Source organism: Carettochelys insculpta, chromosome 3 (genome assembly GCF_033958435.1).
Source record: "Carettochelys insculpta isolate YL-2023 chromosome 3, ASM3395843v1, whole genome shotgun sequence".
NCBI lineage: Eukaryota > Metazoa > Chordata > Testudines > Carettochelyidae > Carettochelys > Carettochelys insculpta.
This window is the reverse complement of record NC_134139.1, coordinates 199,308,695-199,323,474: the sequence shown is the minus strand read 5'-3', so window position 1 is coordinate 199,323,474 and position 14,780 is coordinate 199,308,695. Positions and strand designations below refer to the sequence as shown.

The 14,780-nt window shown below is 46.2% G+C and overlaps 1 protein-coding gene across 1 annotated transcript in view; it reads right to left on the bottom strand.

The window, feature by feature from the left end:
- The window catches only part of TFAP2D (transcription factor AP-2 delta), a 57,700-nt gene extending 46,609 nt beyond the window's left edge, over nucleotides 1-11,091 (bottom strand). The window contains exons 1-3 of the mRNA XM_074989013.1: nucleotides 11,053-11,091; nucleotides 9,857-10,354; nucleotides 6,760-6,820 (exon numbers count right to left, since the gene is read on the bottom strand). Of these exons, the coding sequence (XP_074845114.1) occupies nucleotides 6,760-6,820; nucleotides 9,857-10,354; nucleotides 11,053-11,091 (598 nt within the window). The remainder of the gene's footprint in view (nucleotides 1-6,759; nucleotides 6,821-9,856; nucleotides 10,355-11,052) is intronic.
- Nucleotides 11,092-14,780: the final 3,689 nt, after the last annotated feature.

The window sequence follows — 14,780 nt, the reverse complement described above, 5'->3', positions numbered from 1 at the left end:
ACTTCCAACTTTGTGACTATCATTTAAAATGTACTTTTCCATATACATTCATGTAATAAATTCATTTCCCGGAATACTGCTTTTCACAAAACACTATATATATATATGCCTTTGGAAGTCAAAAAAGGTAGGAATAGGCCTTAATTGGGTAATTAAGAGCCGGGATTTTTGGTAAGAAAATCTTAACCTAAGAAGTTAATTCAGATGAAGTAAGCATAGGCAGCTAGTGCCTACTGGGGGAGGAGATGCAGTGAGGTCCACCCAGAGGGGCAGGGAGGGATCATGTGAAGGTAACTAATTTGGTAATTAAAATTTTGACTGGGGTAGAATGAGGCAGAGAACCTCCCAAGTGCTACCAGGAGTCTCCTATGGATGTAAGAATACCACTATGACAACTGCAATACAAAATAAAGGGACAAGCGGGGTTTTGTTTGTTTTGTTGTTCTTTGTTCTCCTCTTTCCAGATTCCAGAAATACAACTGTAAAGATTTCTACAAACATGCACAAAGGGCAGAGATTCAGTGGGAACAGGATAGGCACTTCATCAATCATCCTGCAATAACATTGAAGGGTTTTGAAAAGTAAAAATCTAAATATCATTTTAATGATGGGGGGTCCAAATCACAGCGTTCAGAGATCAGTCAGTCTCTTCCTCTTCCACACCATCACTCCTAAGCAATGTTAGAATTGGATTTGCTAATTTCACCTGTCTCCCTAACCATGGAATGTTTCAGAAAGGGGCAGAAGTTGCCTAAAAGAACTCCCAAGACATGAAGATTATTTTTGAAAGCAGAAGTTCCCATGTAACTGTCTTCGAGCAGATGTTCCCATACTTCATCCAGGCAGAGATTTGGGGAAATGTAGGCGTTTTTTTGGTGGTGGGGGTAAGGGGAGGCGGAGTTGTTTGTGTGTGGCATGTTTATTATCTAAGTTGCCAAGCTGTGTTGTGTGTATGCGGAATAATGGGACTTTGTCACTCTGTGTTGTGCTTTGTGGCGTTCTGCGTGTGTGCTCTCCCGATGGATGGATGTGTGTGACGATGAGACGCTGGAGTGCCGTGTTATGTTTTGTGTTCTATGTGCTGTGCTTGCTCTGTGTGTGTCTGCCGGTGAGACTTGGGCACGCTGTGCGATTTATTTGATGTTCGCTGTGCTGTACCCTGTGCTTTTGTGTTCCGCTGTGCTGTCTTTGGCACTCTGTGCGGCTAGTTTGGGTTGCGTGCTGCTGGGCGTTGTGCTACTGTTTTGGGCAATCTTCTGAGCGCTGTACTCGCTGGGTGTGTGGCGTGAGATGTGCGATCCTGTTCCCTGACCGCTGTGTGGCTTACTTTCTGTGTGTGCTGCTGTGTGTTGTGTTGTTGTTCTGTCCGTTGCGCGCAGGTCTACCTGCGGGACGGTTCAGCTTCGTGGAGCGCGGGGCGAGGTGTGCATTGTGGTTCGCGCCCTGTCCCAGGCAACGCTAGGCAAGTTCCGTTTGTGTTACTTGCACCCTCTGTGTGTGGGTCCGTGCGGAACGGACTCGCCTGCCCACGAGGGAGCCGTGGCACGTCCAGAAGGAAGCCACGGTTCCATGCAGATCTGGGGGAAACCAGACGTTTGCTTCCTACCCCGTTTGGCAGGAAACCCGCTGCCCCCACAGCGACTGCTTTGTGGCACTTTGCTACACCCCTCGCGGCACAATTTTGCAGGCAAACAACATCCACTTCCTGCCAACCTAACCAGGTGTTTGCAGTTCCCATGCAGACAAAGCGAGCTGCTGCTGGTGCTGAAGGTGATGGTGATGATGGTGATGCACCCAATCAATACAAAGGCCCAGCTCCCCGGGTGGCAGCCCCTTCCTTCTAGCGCGATAGAACCGACTTTGGCTGCTGTCGGTCTGAGATGAGCTCTGCTGGGAACCGCGAAGCCTATTAATTAAACGGGTTATTAGGACCTAATGCCATTCACATGGGCGCTTGGAAAAAAGGCAGCGGTGTTAATTACAGCGCGTTAGGACTCGGGACACAATTATGCCTATTACAGGATTATCAAACCTATTGTATGGTTCTTCTTCAACTGATCAGCGCTGGCGGGGGAAAGGGGCGGGGCCTGGGAACGACACAAGGAGGAAAAATAATTAAGTGAAAGATTAAATCGCCTTCCTTCAGGTGCTATATTTGTCTACAGTCCGGACTTCGCGGCTAGCTCCATTTTGCTCTTAATTACCTGGGGCAAATAAGCTTTCTTTTAGCCTGAAGTTTCACAATATAATTGTGGAAGGATGTAATTTAAGACAGAGTTCTGTTCTTTCGGGTTCCTGCGTATATATTTCATTTTGGATGCAACAGCATACTTCTTAGTACAGTCCTGGAGACATAAAGGACTTGGCATATGAGGTTAGGACAGACAGACATGCAATAAAGCTACCTATCTCGACACAGGGAAGAGTTAGCAAAATTAGCTGGTGTTTGCAAATTAAATGAAAGCAAAGGAATAAAAGAGATGGCATTCCTGTATCTTCCCAGGTTTCAGTCACGCAACTGGTTGAATTGTAGAAAGAGTATCTGAGAAACACTCTTTCCACCAAGATCTTCAAGATCCGGACTGGATGGCCTCCTGAGGTCCCTTCCAGCCGAAGGATGCTACGATTCTATGATCTTGTCATAGGGAGAGATGCCTTTATTGTGCAGTTTCTTTTGTGTTACCATTCCAGAGTGGCCCCCCACCCCCCATTTAAACTCTCACGCTGCGCTCTTTGGTCATTAAGTGCCTGGACTTAAAATTGGAGGTCGGGGAAGTGATTAAGCCAGCCCGAGTTCCTTTCAAATCGGAGGCAGCTCCAGAAGTCAACAAGCTGAAAAGGCAGAAGGGGAAGCGTCTTTCCCAGGATTTTATTGGCAGACTTTTTGGTGACTGATGCTCGTGCTTTTAAGATTTTTTTTTCCGTAATCAAATAAGATCTGACAGAGTTCTTGGGTAGGCAGTAATGCATGTCAGTCACCTCTAAGCGATTTGACAAACTCCAGCGCTCTGCAAACGCGAAGAGTTCAGATCATATTAATTCCCCAAAAATGTTTTGATTCAAAGTAGTTTGTATTTTATGTTGCCCAGGGCAATCGAAAAAGAGCGATTGCCGATAGCCTGGCCCCTCTCTCTTCCTGGCCCACAGGCGATAGCAGCATTTAAGCTTCTTGAAATTAGCCTGGGGCAGGAATGATGCATGATCACAAAGCGAAACAAGCGCTTTTTTTTTTTTTTTTTTTTTTTTTTTGGAGTTTGCCAGCTCGGTTTCATAAAACGACCGGGACCGAATGTCCCCGCGTTGTCTTTGTCGTCCAGCTATTCGGTGGGGAGCTCTCCCCTCCCCAAACGGTGAACGCAGGGGTTGGGAAGTGGGGTGCTGAGCAAACAACCCCCCCCCCATCAAACCAAGAGAAGGCTCGGATGCTTTACAATGGCAACCTAGCGAGGAAGGGAGCAAGGGCAGAAGTCGATGAGTATGAGAGCCAGAGAAGTGCAAGCGGGGAGGGGAGGGCGCGGGTTGGGGTTTTGTTGTTGTTTGGGTCTGTTCTAACGAGTCGAAAAAACAGAAAAAAATCCCACAGATGACTCCTGTAAATAGAAGCTCGGTTCTTCGAGTGATTTCTTTTGAAACAGGCGATCTGAATATTCAACTTTAAGGCCAAGCAGCGCTCAGTGCGTACAATATTAATATGATCTCTGCAGAATTCGGTGCTCAGAAATATTAACATATCAAAGCAGCTGCCCGAGGCTAGAGAAGCTATCGATACGCGAGCAGTAGGTAAAGTAAAGATTATTGGTTCTGATGGGGAGAGGGCCGGGGCTCCGGGCTGTAGCCGGCACACCAGTAAATGAAAGTGATAGCATGGGGATCTCTGCCTCGGAACTGGGGGCAAATATTTTATCTAGCTGGTAATTATCTCGCCACCACATTAAAGCACAGAAATTCATTGCACGAAACAACATTCCGGCCAGCCAGGAGGTGTAATGGCAGACCTGTAGTCGAAGTTGAATACAGGCGAGGACTTTGTTGGCTGTGGTTATGGTTTATTTGGATTTATTACCATTGTTATTCAAGCCGATAAAATAAAGTGCATTGTCTTTTAGATCCCCTTCTCTCCAGAACAATAGAATGCCGTTTTTTTCCAAGAAGAAATTACATGATTATAATTTCATTGTTTTAAATTTATTTTGCTTTCTTTCTTTCATCAAACCAAACCCAGCCCGCAACCTCGTTTTTAAACTCTGTGTATCTACTAACAAGCAAAAAAAGCTGACACGATAATTTAAAATATTAGGGAAGCCCCGAATTAGCCTGTTCTTATTGATGTATCGCTAAAAAAGAAGCCCGGTTTATTTACATGAGACATTTTGCAGCGCAGAATGTTTTGATCGCTATTAACACCCATCGCTTTTTTCTGAAGTTGGACAAAATATCATTATGCATTTTTCATACGCCTCTGAAAGGTACAGACTCGTCTCTGAGTTGTACCCCTGCCCTCCTTCTCGGGCGGAGCAGCGGCTGAGCATTAGACCTGTGGAGGAACAACCTTACATTTCCAGGCTGGTTTTCCTTTCCTATCAACCTTAAAACCTGCAACCACTTGAGCTCTTTGAAAGACAGACTCTTGACTGCCACGAGCCATGCAGACAACTGGAAGCTCCTTCACCGGGAGGCGGCAATTGAATAAAGAGAACAGAACAGACACATGAATCCTCTTTCCAGCCTAATTGTAGGGTCATCCGCCCCAGCTGACTGGTGCTCATTCACTCCCGATCTCTCTCTGCTAAGGAGTCAGTCCCACAGTGGCTCAGAAGCGAAATCCCTGGCTAAGATGTAATTCATATCAGCTGCGTTGCAAGGAGAAGGGACCCCGGGAGACACCCAAGCGCGTGCACCCTTCTCAGGGACAGGCTGCAGGGACAGGAATCGCCACCACGCTCCTTTGCTTAGCCGTGAAGTTTCAAACCGTCAGTCCTGGCCGGCGCTATTGCAAATCCAACAGTGTTGTGGGAGGGGAGGGTCCCCACGACTTCCCTCTCCGCCCCTCTCCCACACGTTGTGCCCCACTTCCGCACGGTTTGGGAAATAAGCATGAACTCTGAGCCGTTCGGCGTGGGGTAGGGTTTCAACGAGGGGAACTATACAATATCAATAGACACCCGAGAGGCCACCGCGGAAGAGGAGCAGCCAGTACCGCCGGGAGAAATTGCAATTAGTGGAGCTGTTCTTTCAGCACCACCCGTATTAATGACCGCCCTATCGTTCATCTACCTCTACAGAGCAAAGTTATTTCGGAATAACGCTGCTGTGTAGACGTTTAATTCTGCCTCTCACCCGGCTTTTAGTTCTTTCCGCTGCCGCGTCAATACCACGAGGCCCACGCGTGCTCATGGGACAGGGTTGGTTTGCTGAATTTTATAACAGTGTTGCAATATCCATTAAGCAAATCGATCTTGTTTAAAATGTAAAGAGGCTCAGTTATTGTTCCCCTGACCCCGCACCTTTTATTTTGGGCTAATTCTCCTCTCCTCTACTCACTGGGTCAAGATTTCCAATGTTCCTTGCCAGCGATTTAAACCCAGGCCAACAAGTTGGAACCAGTTCACCCGGCTGTGTAGCCTGCCAATCTATGTTTAAGACCGAAAATTATATTTTAAATGCAATTTCAATGGCATTTCTCATTAAAATGTTTATTTAAATATATACTTTCTCCCTGGTAATAGAGAGGTAACCCTGTTTGTCTGTAGTCTAACAAAACAAACCAGCAGTCATGTAGCATTTTAAAGACTAACAAAATGATTTATTGAGTGATGAGCTTTCGTGGGACAGACCCACTTCATCAGATGAGATCAGGTCTGTCCCACGAAAGCTCATCACCTCATAAATCATGTTGCTATTTTTTAAACTGCTACACTACTTTCTCCCTGGATCTGAGCAAAACAACCGGTTTTATTCTGTTTAAATAATACGGCACCTAATAGTGTAATGATGAGAATGGACTTTGCTAAACAGGAAACTGCCTAATCGAGGGGAAAGAATATTTCCAAATCTTTAGCAAGTTCCTCCTATTGGGTGTATTCTGAATAAATATATTAACAATAAGCATTGTTCTGGGCTGCCGTGTGCGTCTATATTGGCGTTGAATACACGGGCCTCTTGGTCTAGACATTACAGCCTGTTTTCGTTTCTCTTAAGCAAAACAATATTTTTCACTAATAGTCCTAAGCAAGATATTCAGTAAAGAGAAGAGAAACTTCGGGCTAACTTGGATTTCAGCTATTTTCAGTAGCAGATGGCATTAAGGACCTCTTTATCCAGACAATTAACTACTTGGGCAACCAGGGTTTTTTCCGCCCCTCTGTAACACTTGAATTATTTGTCGCATTATTTCCCAAACTCTCCCACTTTCCATAAGAGATCAGACTGCAAATACAACACACATATTGTTAACTCGAAACAAGAACTCTACCTGATAAGGGGAGAAATGATCAATCAATCAAACAAACAAATCTACAGAAACCTCGATTCACCTTTCATCTCGGAAAGTTGCCCGGAAATATTTGTAAATCACTGATGCACTGTAGAACTAGCAAGACGCTACATTAGTTTTAATGTGCACCTCTTTACATAGAAATCCTCCCGAGTGTTTGCAATACTCCTGCAATATGCTACACAACAGAGACAGAGCAGACATAGAGTTGTTTTTGTTTTCTTTTTAAAGAAGGAAACTATAGGAAAATATTTTAACCCGCTTACCTCTCCTTATCACCCCACCTTGGCTGTTCAGGACGAGCCCACACTGGGCCTCCACCGACCCCTTAAATCATGGAAAAAATAAGCAAAATCAGACACACGCGCATGAAAACTCTTTAAAGAAAGCAGCATTCGGTTTAACACGGAGCTCGGCCGATAAGGACAGCGAAGGCAAGCGTTCGCTTCTAACACGCTTCTAACCCGGGATTCCAACTGCCTGACAGCTCCGTACAGCAGCAGGGTAATCCCTTGATCTTCCACCCTCCTAGGAAAGGGATTTATCGTAGACCCAGTCTGAGGTTCTTTGGTCTTTAGATGTAATTGCTGCCTAGCTGGCTAGTTTTGAGAAGTTTGTGTGCAAGTGTGTAAACACGCTGTCTCTCTGTGTACATGCTGCAGCGCGTGCCTTGTGTGTGTGTGGTTTATACACAACCCCCCAATATCTATTTAACTTAACAACAAATAAATCGAAGTAACAATGCGACTATCAAGAATTCTATGCCATGTCTATGCATATAGAAACACCCTGTGTGTATGCATGGGTTTACACACACAGTGTATATATAACAAGGCCACTCACTCACACAGTTCAAGAAAATATGTGTGTGTGTGTCTTGAGGGATCAGAGCTGTGTATTTCTACACATCTCTCCCTTATCCTTGCCCATTTCTCTTTGATTTTAGGCCCAGTCCCTCTTTTCTACACATTTGGGGTGAGACTGATGCAAAGTTGACCAGGTTTTGTTATACCGGGGGGAAGCTCCCACTTTTGCCCGGTGGAAAAGTGGCCAAGACGCGTTTTCTTTTCCAAACACTCGAGCTATTTGACATGAAAGAGCCCTTTAAGGGTGTTAACCTACTCAACAGCCCGTGAACAGTTAAGTCAATGCGGAGGGAGCGGCGGCGCATAATAAAAAACCCACTTGACAAAACAACCTTACAGTCCCATATTGGCGCTGGCCTGTAAGACCCTCCTTTGGCGAGGCTCTTTCTTATTTTAAGTGTTCTGCTTTCAAGTGATTATGAAATCAATATGAAGAAAAACCTCGGCGACTGCGCATAAATTAAAGCGGTGACGGGAAAAGGTGTGACAGTTCCCTTTGTTGTCCATGGAAAATCTTTTTAGGGGCCTGAAAGATGCCACTCCAGCCCCAAGACCGTTTGCATCTGTTCGGCTGACTTAAACCGCCCTCTCAACTATTGGACTTTCACTTAACATTCTGCGCAGGGGGAAGTATATTTACATTTGTTGCATTGGAAATGAGGCATATGCTGATGACCGGTTTGGAAAGAAAGGCGAGGAAGGGGAGATTGCTTAGATCCCAGTTTGCGGGGGTTAGGACTCGGGTCAGCTCGGGTGCGGGCTGCCACCTCGCAGTGAACAAGGTGAAATTAACAAGCCTGCAAGGGTGTTTTGAAGCAACTAAATATATCGATGCGCCTTTTCCATAGCTCAGGGCATTTTCCTTTGCTCTCTGCAGAGAGAGAGGGTGACGAATAAACGAAAGGGAGGGGGTCAAGATACAAAGGGGGGGAATTTGGATCGAATGATGAACGTAGTCAGTCCCCTGTTCTTTCCGAGGTAGTTTTTTAAATGTTATTTCAAGTTGTTATGTTTCTTTTTAGGCTGTTAATAAAAATGAATCGGGACCTGCTATCTTAACCGAATCTTATCAGTTCTATGTGGTTATTCTTCGCCAGGGGAACATGTTGTTTGGTCGGATGACACTGCATAAATCGCCAGCTGAATGGCACTAAGTCGAAAATTGGATAAACTATGGTGCTCTTTTGCTCGGGATTTAGGCATTGTCCACGGCCTTGCAAACGTGCTTAATCCGCTCTTTTGAAAGATACGAGGCTTTGTGCCCGGCAAAGAAAAAAAATTTGTACAGATACAAAAAAAGAAAAAAAAAATCAGCAGCAGACGTGGTTATAAAAAGAAGTAAATAGGTTCGAGTTGGGCTAAGAAGTGAATGGCAGATTTTTTTGGTGGGGGGGGGGTGGACATAAGGAGAGCCTTATGGGAAACATAAAAAAAAGCTCAGTGAATATACAATTCTGTAGTGAATTTACATGGCGAGATTCAAGCTGGGCCGAGTTTCTCCTCCAAACGGATCGAACAGATAGCTCTCTTCGGTTGCTGCCATTTTTTCGCTAAATAATCCCTCGCCCCGAGTTAAATAGGGAGAAAAGGCTTTTTAAAGCTCTTCTTTGCTCTCCAAGCTACCGGGTGTTTTAGAGCAGCTGATCCCTCTGTGGATGGGGGAGAGGGGAGCATATGGGAATGGAAGCGTGGCTGGAGGGAAAACAAGTACAGTAAAGACGCTCAAAGCCGTCTCAGCCTGGCTCCTTCGCGATCTTTACATTTGATCTTTAAAATCTGCACAGTTATTAATGGCAGTTTGAAAAAATGACATCGCAGCTCGGGACAGAGGGAGATGAATGCGAAGTTAACGGTAGCGGATATTTAATTGACTCTAGGCTATTCTCCACCTAGGTAGAGAGATATAGTGAGGAGACAGTCAACGGGCAGGTAGGTAAATAGATTGATTTGCCCCCACATCTTACAGACCTCAGGACCTTCGTTATTTTACTGTCATATTTTATTTTATTTTACTGTCTTGCTCTGACAGCCCATCTATCGCCTCTAACGTACAGAACAGCCACAGGGCAGCCACGGGAGTTTGTTAAAACCATCTCTTGGCAGAGGTTTATTTTTGGGGCGTTTCTTCTTACTCCTGCCCCGGCGGTTGCGGGTTTTAGGTGTGTTCTGTTGGGGAAACACACACGTTCTCTGCAAAAGTTAGGGAAGGGGAAAAGAGAGATTTAAAGCGGGGTGGACGGAGCCGGGTCGAGAAGGTCTCTGCTTTGGACAGGGGTCCCACAGCGGTCCCCCGATTAATTGGCCAAACCGCGCGGATTTAAACGCCGCCACCTAACGCGTTAATCCGGGGTAAGGGTCTTTATCCAGCTCAGGATCTGCACGTGCCCAGCTAAGGATCTAAACCTGGGGCCGGGAGGGAGGGCTCCTCCCTGGGTATGTGATGCGTGTGAGAGCGATCCTGAGGCGCACCAGGGACAGCCCGTTGCATGCTAGTTACCTGCAAATCGTCTGCTCCCGAGGCTGCAAGCCCGAGGCTCGGTCCTGGCAGGAGTCTTTGCTCGGGGTGCATCCCATATTGGGACCCATGGCTCATAAGAGAGAGGTCGTGGCGGCGGTAAGCGTCTAAGCAGCCCAGCTCTCGCCTCTGCTCGTCCAAGCAGGAGGATTTGAGCGCCCGGGCGTTGTGCAGGTTAATAAAATCGGTGGGTTCCGCATGGTGGATCTGCTGGTAGTACTGCTGCGAGTGGTGGAGGGAATTCAAGGAGTAGGCGTCGGGGTTGACGGCCGGGTGGCTGTGTTGGAACTCGTAGTGGAAGGACTGGTGGTGCAGGGGGGTGTACTGGTGGTTAGTGGAGAAGTACGGGGAGGCGAACTCGGTGCCGGTGGTGGAGTAAGTGAGAGGCGAAGAGGAGGAATAGGCGACGGTAGAGTTGGCCACAGACTCCAGGCAGCCCAGCTGCATCAGACGGTAGCTGTTTGATCCGTCATGACGTATCTGAAAGGAAGAAGGGAAAAGGAGACCCCAAATCGAGAGGTTTGTCATTTAAAACACCGGGCGCCCCTCTTCCGAGCCCCTCAAGCCGGCCCCGCTTCCCCCCACGAAAGGCGCCTAGTTTGGGGCTGGTGTCAAACAGGTCTGTTAAAAAAATCCCCCCCCCCAAAAAAACCAACAACAACAACAACAACCCGCCGCCTGGCAGTCGAGCCAAACGAGCCCACCGCACTGAAATGTACAACACAAAGCGGGGTAAGCGCACCGCGAAAGTAACGCGGGTGGCAGCTCTGCAGGCTGGGAGGGCGAGCTGGCCATTGTGTTCCCTGGCAGCAGCTGGCTATTGTCTTTGGAGCCTGGCTTGCTAACGAATGCGGTCCGGCTTCGCCCCTCCGATAGCCCTAGATTTAGGAGCTGCCCCATCACTGCCACCTCTTCCCCTTGCTGGCGATTTGCTAATTATTTTCCCCCAACTTCATTCTGTTCTTAGGGGTCTGACTCTGGCTTCCTGCTGGCGATTGTTTAAAACGAGTCGGTCTCGTTGGTGACAGATGTCATAACGAATTTTCGCCCTATACTTCTTTAAATTATCTCCGAAGCCAGATTTGCATTAAATGTAACGGTCCAATATGGATTTAAAAGATGGAAACAGCCACAGAGGCACACACGCTCGCACACACAGACACACAGGCACAAAATACCTCTGCTTCGTGGACTAGTCCTGGAAATGTAGTTGACATTTTGGGGTCTTCGGAAAAAAAAGGCGCAGGATGAAATGTCCTCTCAAAAATAAAATAAAATGAAAATAAATCAACATCCAAACTGCTGGTGTCCCCCACCCGATTTGCAAAAAATCTATATCTACGAGAGACTTTTCAGTATGCCTGCATAGATTAAACCATGCACCACCTTAAAAACCTGGAGGAACAAATTTTTCCCTCTGCACAAAAGCAGCTCCCTGGATCAGATTTTGTACTTGCTGGGTATTTCTTTGGCTGATGTCGTAGGTCCCTTGGTAATATAGAAGTTTTGAAAATTAAGCATCAGCACTGAGAACTGGGAGGACAATAGATAGAGGAGCTTCATCCCAGGAGACAAGGAATAAATATTGTATCTTCGCCTAATAAGGAACTGTAGGCTCTTTCAACATTTTTCTACAGTTTTTCCTCCACTTTTTAGAATGTTTTTTTCCCCTTACACAGGCTTATAGGGGAGCTAATCTGACGGAAAGGGGCATTTTAAACACATTTTATCGGGAGGCTCTAAAGCTAATAGAGTAATCTATATTATTTAAAGCGTCGTTTTAAATCGGTAAGTCCGCTCCTTCCTGATGGGTCTACTGCTTTTAAATACTGACCAAGAGAAGACTGCACATTTTGGGGGTATCTCTTTAGCTGTATTTTTTCCAAATTAAAACAGTGTTGTTGGGCTTGGGTTCCCCCCCCCTTTGATTTATATCGAATTGAAATCCATCCCACACCCCAATTTTATTTTCCCCCCAAAAAGGCTAGTTGACAAGCTTAGGAGTTTTGTTTTTTTTTAAATATACCTTTTCAGATAAATAGCTAGTCTGAAATCTTCAAGTATTGGTGCAGTTGCATATATACATATATGAATGAAATATAAAGGAAAATATGACTGCAAGGAAGGTGGATCTTTTCCCAATTACATTATTTTTTTCAATCAGTGCTGATACAGTTCATTCGTGGAAAATTAATTGAGGTTGGGTACCAATGTATTGCACGTATAAAGGTTTTGCAAACGACAGTTTTATATCTCTATCTTTATCTGTATCTATATCTATCTATCTGTCTGTTTCTATATACATGACTGACATTGGTCGTAAGAATTTTCAAACTGGTCGGGGTCTGAAACACGAGAAGAAGAAGGAGAAGAATCGGGCTATTTGGAACGGGAAGTGTCGGAATAGACACGAACGTTCTCAATCGAGCACAACCCTGGAAAGTTGCAGAGACTTCGACAAAGGTTCCCGGCCAAATGGCCGTTCCTGCCGCTGCTTGTCCGCTGCTGGCTAGTTCCCACGAATTGCAACCCCGGAGTGCAGAGCGGGTGTAACTCTCTTTTAATTGCCTTTTCATTTGGGTTGCTTTCAAGTGTTTTAGCTGCGAAGGTGTCTTAATAATAACCCGCAGGCAAATAGGCATGTGGCTTTTTTAAAGGTCTCGGTTTCGGGGAGGGCTTTCCTGGTATCTGATCATGCCGGCTAACAGGACCTGTCAGTCAGCCCTCTTTGCTTTATGCGACCGGACAAAGGCACACGCCTAGAACTGAAGTGCATTGTCTGAGATGGAAAAGTGCGATTATGCGGGCGTGCACAGGGGTCAGCAGAAAACACTTTCCAGCACGCCAAGGTTTTATTAGCGTGTTCCTGCTGGCGGAGTTGCCCCCTCCCTCCATTCTTCTTAATGGAGAAGGGGGAGGAGACCAATCCAGCAAGGACATTTTATTTACTTTTTTCTCTTTAATAAGGAAAGTCGACCACCACTATTCTACCGTAATTACTGAAAAACCCAAGATCACTTTTCTCTCCCCATCTTCGGTAATCCAGGAACGATTCCAAATGCTGGAGATAGCCGGATTTCTCAGGAGTCTGGTAGGAAAGATGATGGAATAATGTGAATAACTTAAACCCCTTTAAATTATTGGCCCACTCCCAACCAATGGAAGACAGGTGTGTACAGTAAACAAACTATATTGCATATACACCCAAAGTTGTAACATCGTCAACAGATAACTCTATGACAGAGAAATGACCTTCTTCTTCTCCTTCTTCTTCTTCTTCTTCTTCTTCTTCTTCGCATACAGACAGGAAGCAATCTCCGGACACCCTTTAAATGTAAAACATTTTCTCCAGTATAGAAATTTCCCTCCATGCCCATGGATGTTCTCGTTGGCATCTACGTTTGTTGTGATGAATCTCCCCCCCCCATCGCTATTGATAGGAAAAAAGTTCAGCTAAACCCCCACAAATACAAGACACTAAAAACAAAAGGGAAAGGCCGATTCAGTTGGGTGTGCCTGGAGTTAGGAAACGCCTGGATGTGAGTCAGTTTTCTTGTATAATATTTGTCTCCTATTATGTGTGTATAAATCCGTTCCTCAGTTCAATGCTTCCTAGAAGCTCCTGCTCCAGAGAACAAACCAGTCTTCTATTGATTTGGAAAACTGCCGTATAGGAGAGGGGGGAAGTTATTTTCTTTTGAGTTGCACCAGCCTCAACTACCTCCTGTTAGGAGCACGTGCCAAATTTCCTAAAGTGGGGTAGGAGTTGATGAAAAAGGAGAGTAACTTCTCCCCTCCCCCCATAGCTCACAAACATGCAACTGAGACGAACTAGGACCTTAACTTCTTGTGCTGGGGTGGGGGGAGCTTTGCTCAATTCACCAAACTATAACCAGCTGGTCCTGGCTGGGAGGAAAGTTTAAGACAGCAACGTGCCATATGCACGCGGAGGTCAGTGCCATCTGTTAGGGCTGGCTATGTCCCCCCGTGCTTGTAGGGCCATTCCATGGCGGGAGTCTGTTTGAACCCCCCAACACAATTAGCAGGCTGAGGCGAGCTGCGGATTTTTTATTAATTACCCTTCGGGAAAGTTATTTGGTGTCTTTTGTTTTCCTAACATCTCCATGAGCTTCAGCGTTGGGCTCAACTGAATGTACTGGGTAGATTGCTGACTAGAGCCAGCTCTTCCGGCCAGGGGCCTGCAAAGGTTGCTCCTTTGAGGCCCGTCTCCCCATGTTTTTGGCTTAGGGCTGGTGAATTTCCAAAATAGCCCCCAGCAAACCCGGATGGACTTCTGGAAACGTGCTCCTGGTCTGGTCTCATCTTCATTCATCGGTGAAGAGCAGTCGCTGCTGGTGGGACAGGAAACGGGTGTCTGGCTGTTGTGCCATGAGCAGCTGCCCAGAACTGGTCACTTGGCCAAGTCTTTAGAGACCAGCCTGGAGTTACGTGATCCTTTCCTCGTGGGCCTGCCTAGAGAACCTGTTTCGGAGGGAGGCTAACTACAGACACGCCTGACTGATACTTGTCTCCCTCCTTCATTGCGGACAAAGGCTGTTCACCGAGTGCTTGGTTACCTTCTGCGACCTCTTAAAGGCCATTTTTCTTTCCATTGATCTCTTCCGTAAAAGGTCACCTTATTTATCGCGATCTCCTGTTCAGTCCTCCTCTCATTCCTCAGCTTGGCTGTTTTCCCATTTCTTACCTTCTGTTTCCTTCATTAGTATCAGAGAGGGAACTGGGGTAGTCTGCACCCGAAAAAAATAACGAGAAGTCCTAGGGCTCCTTACAGATGTTTTGAAGCATAAGCTTGACATGACATACATCTGAGGAAGTGGGTCTTTGCGCACAAAAGCACAAAAGGGGAACTTCATTAGGAAATCTTCCCAAATCTCTTCTTTCTTCA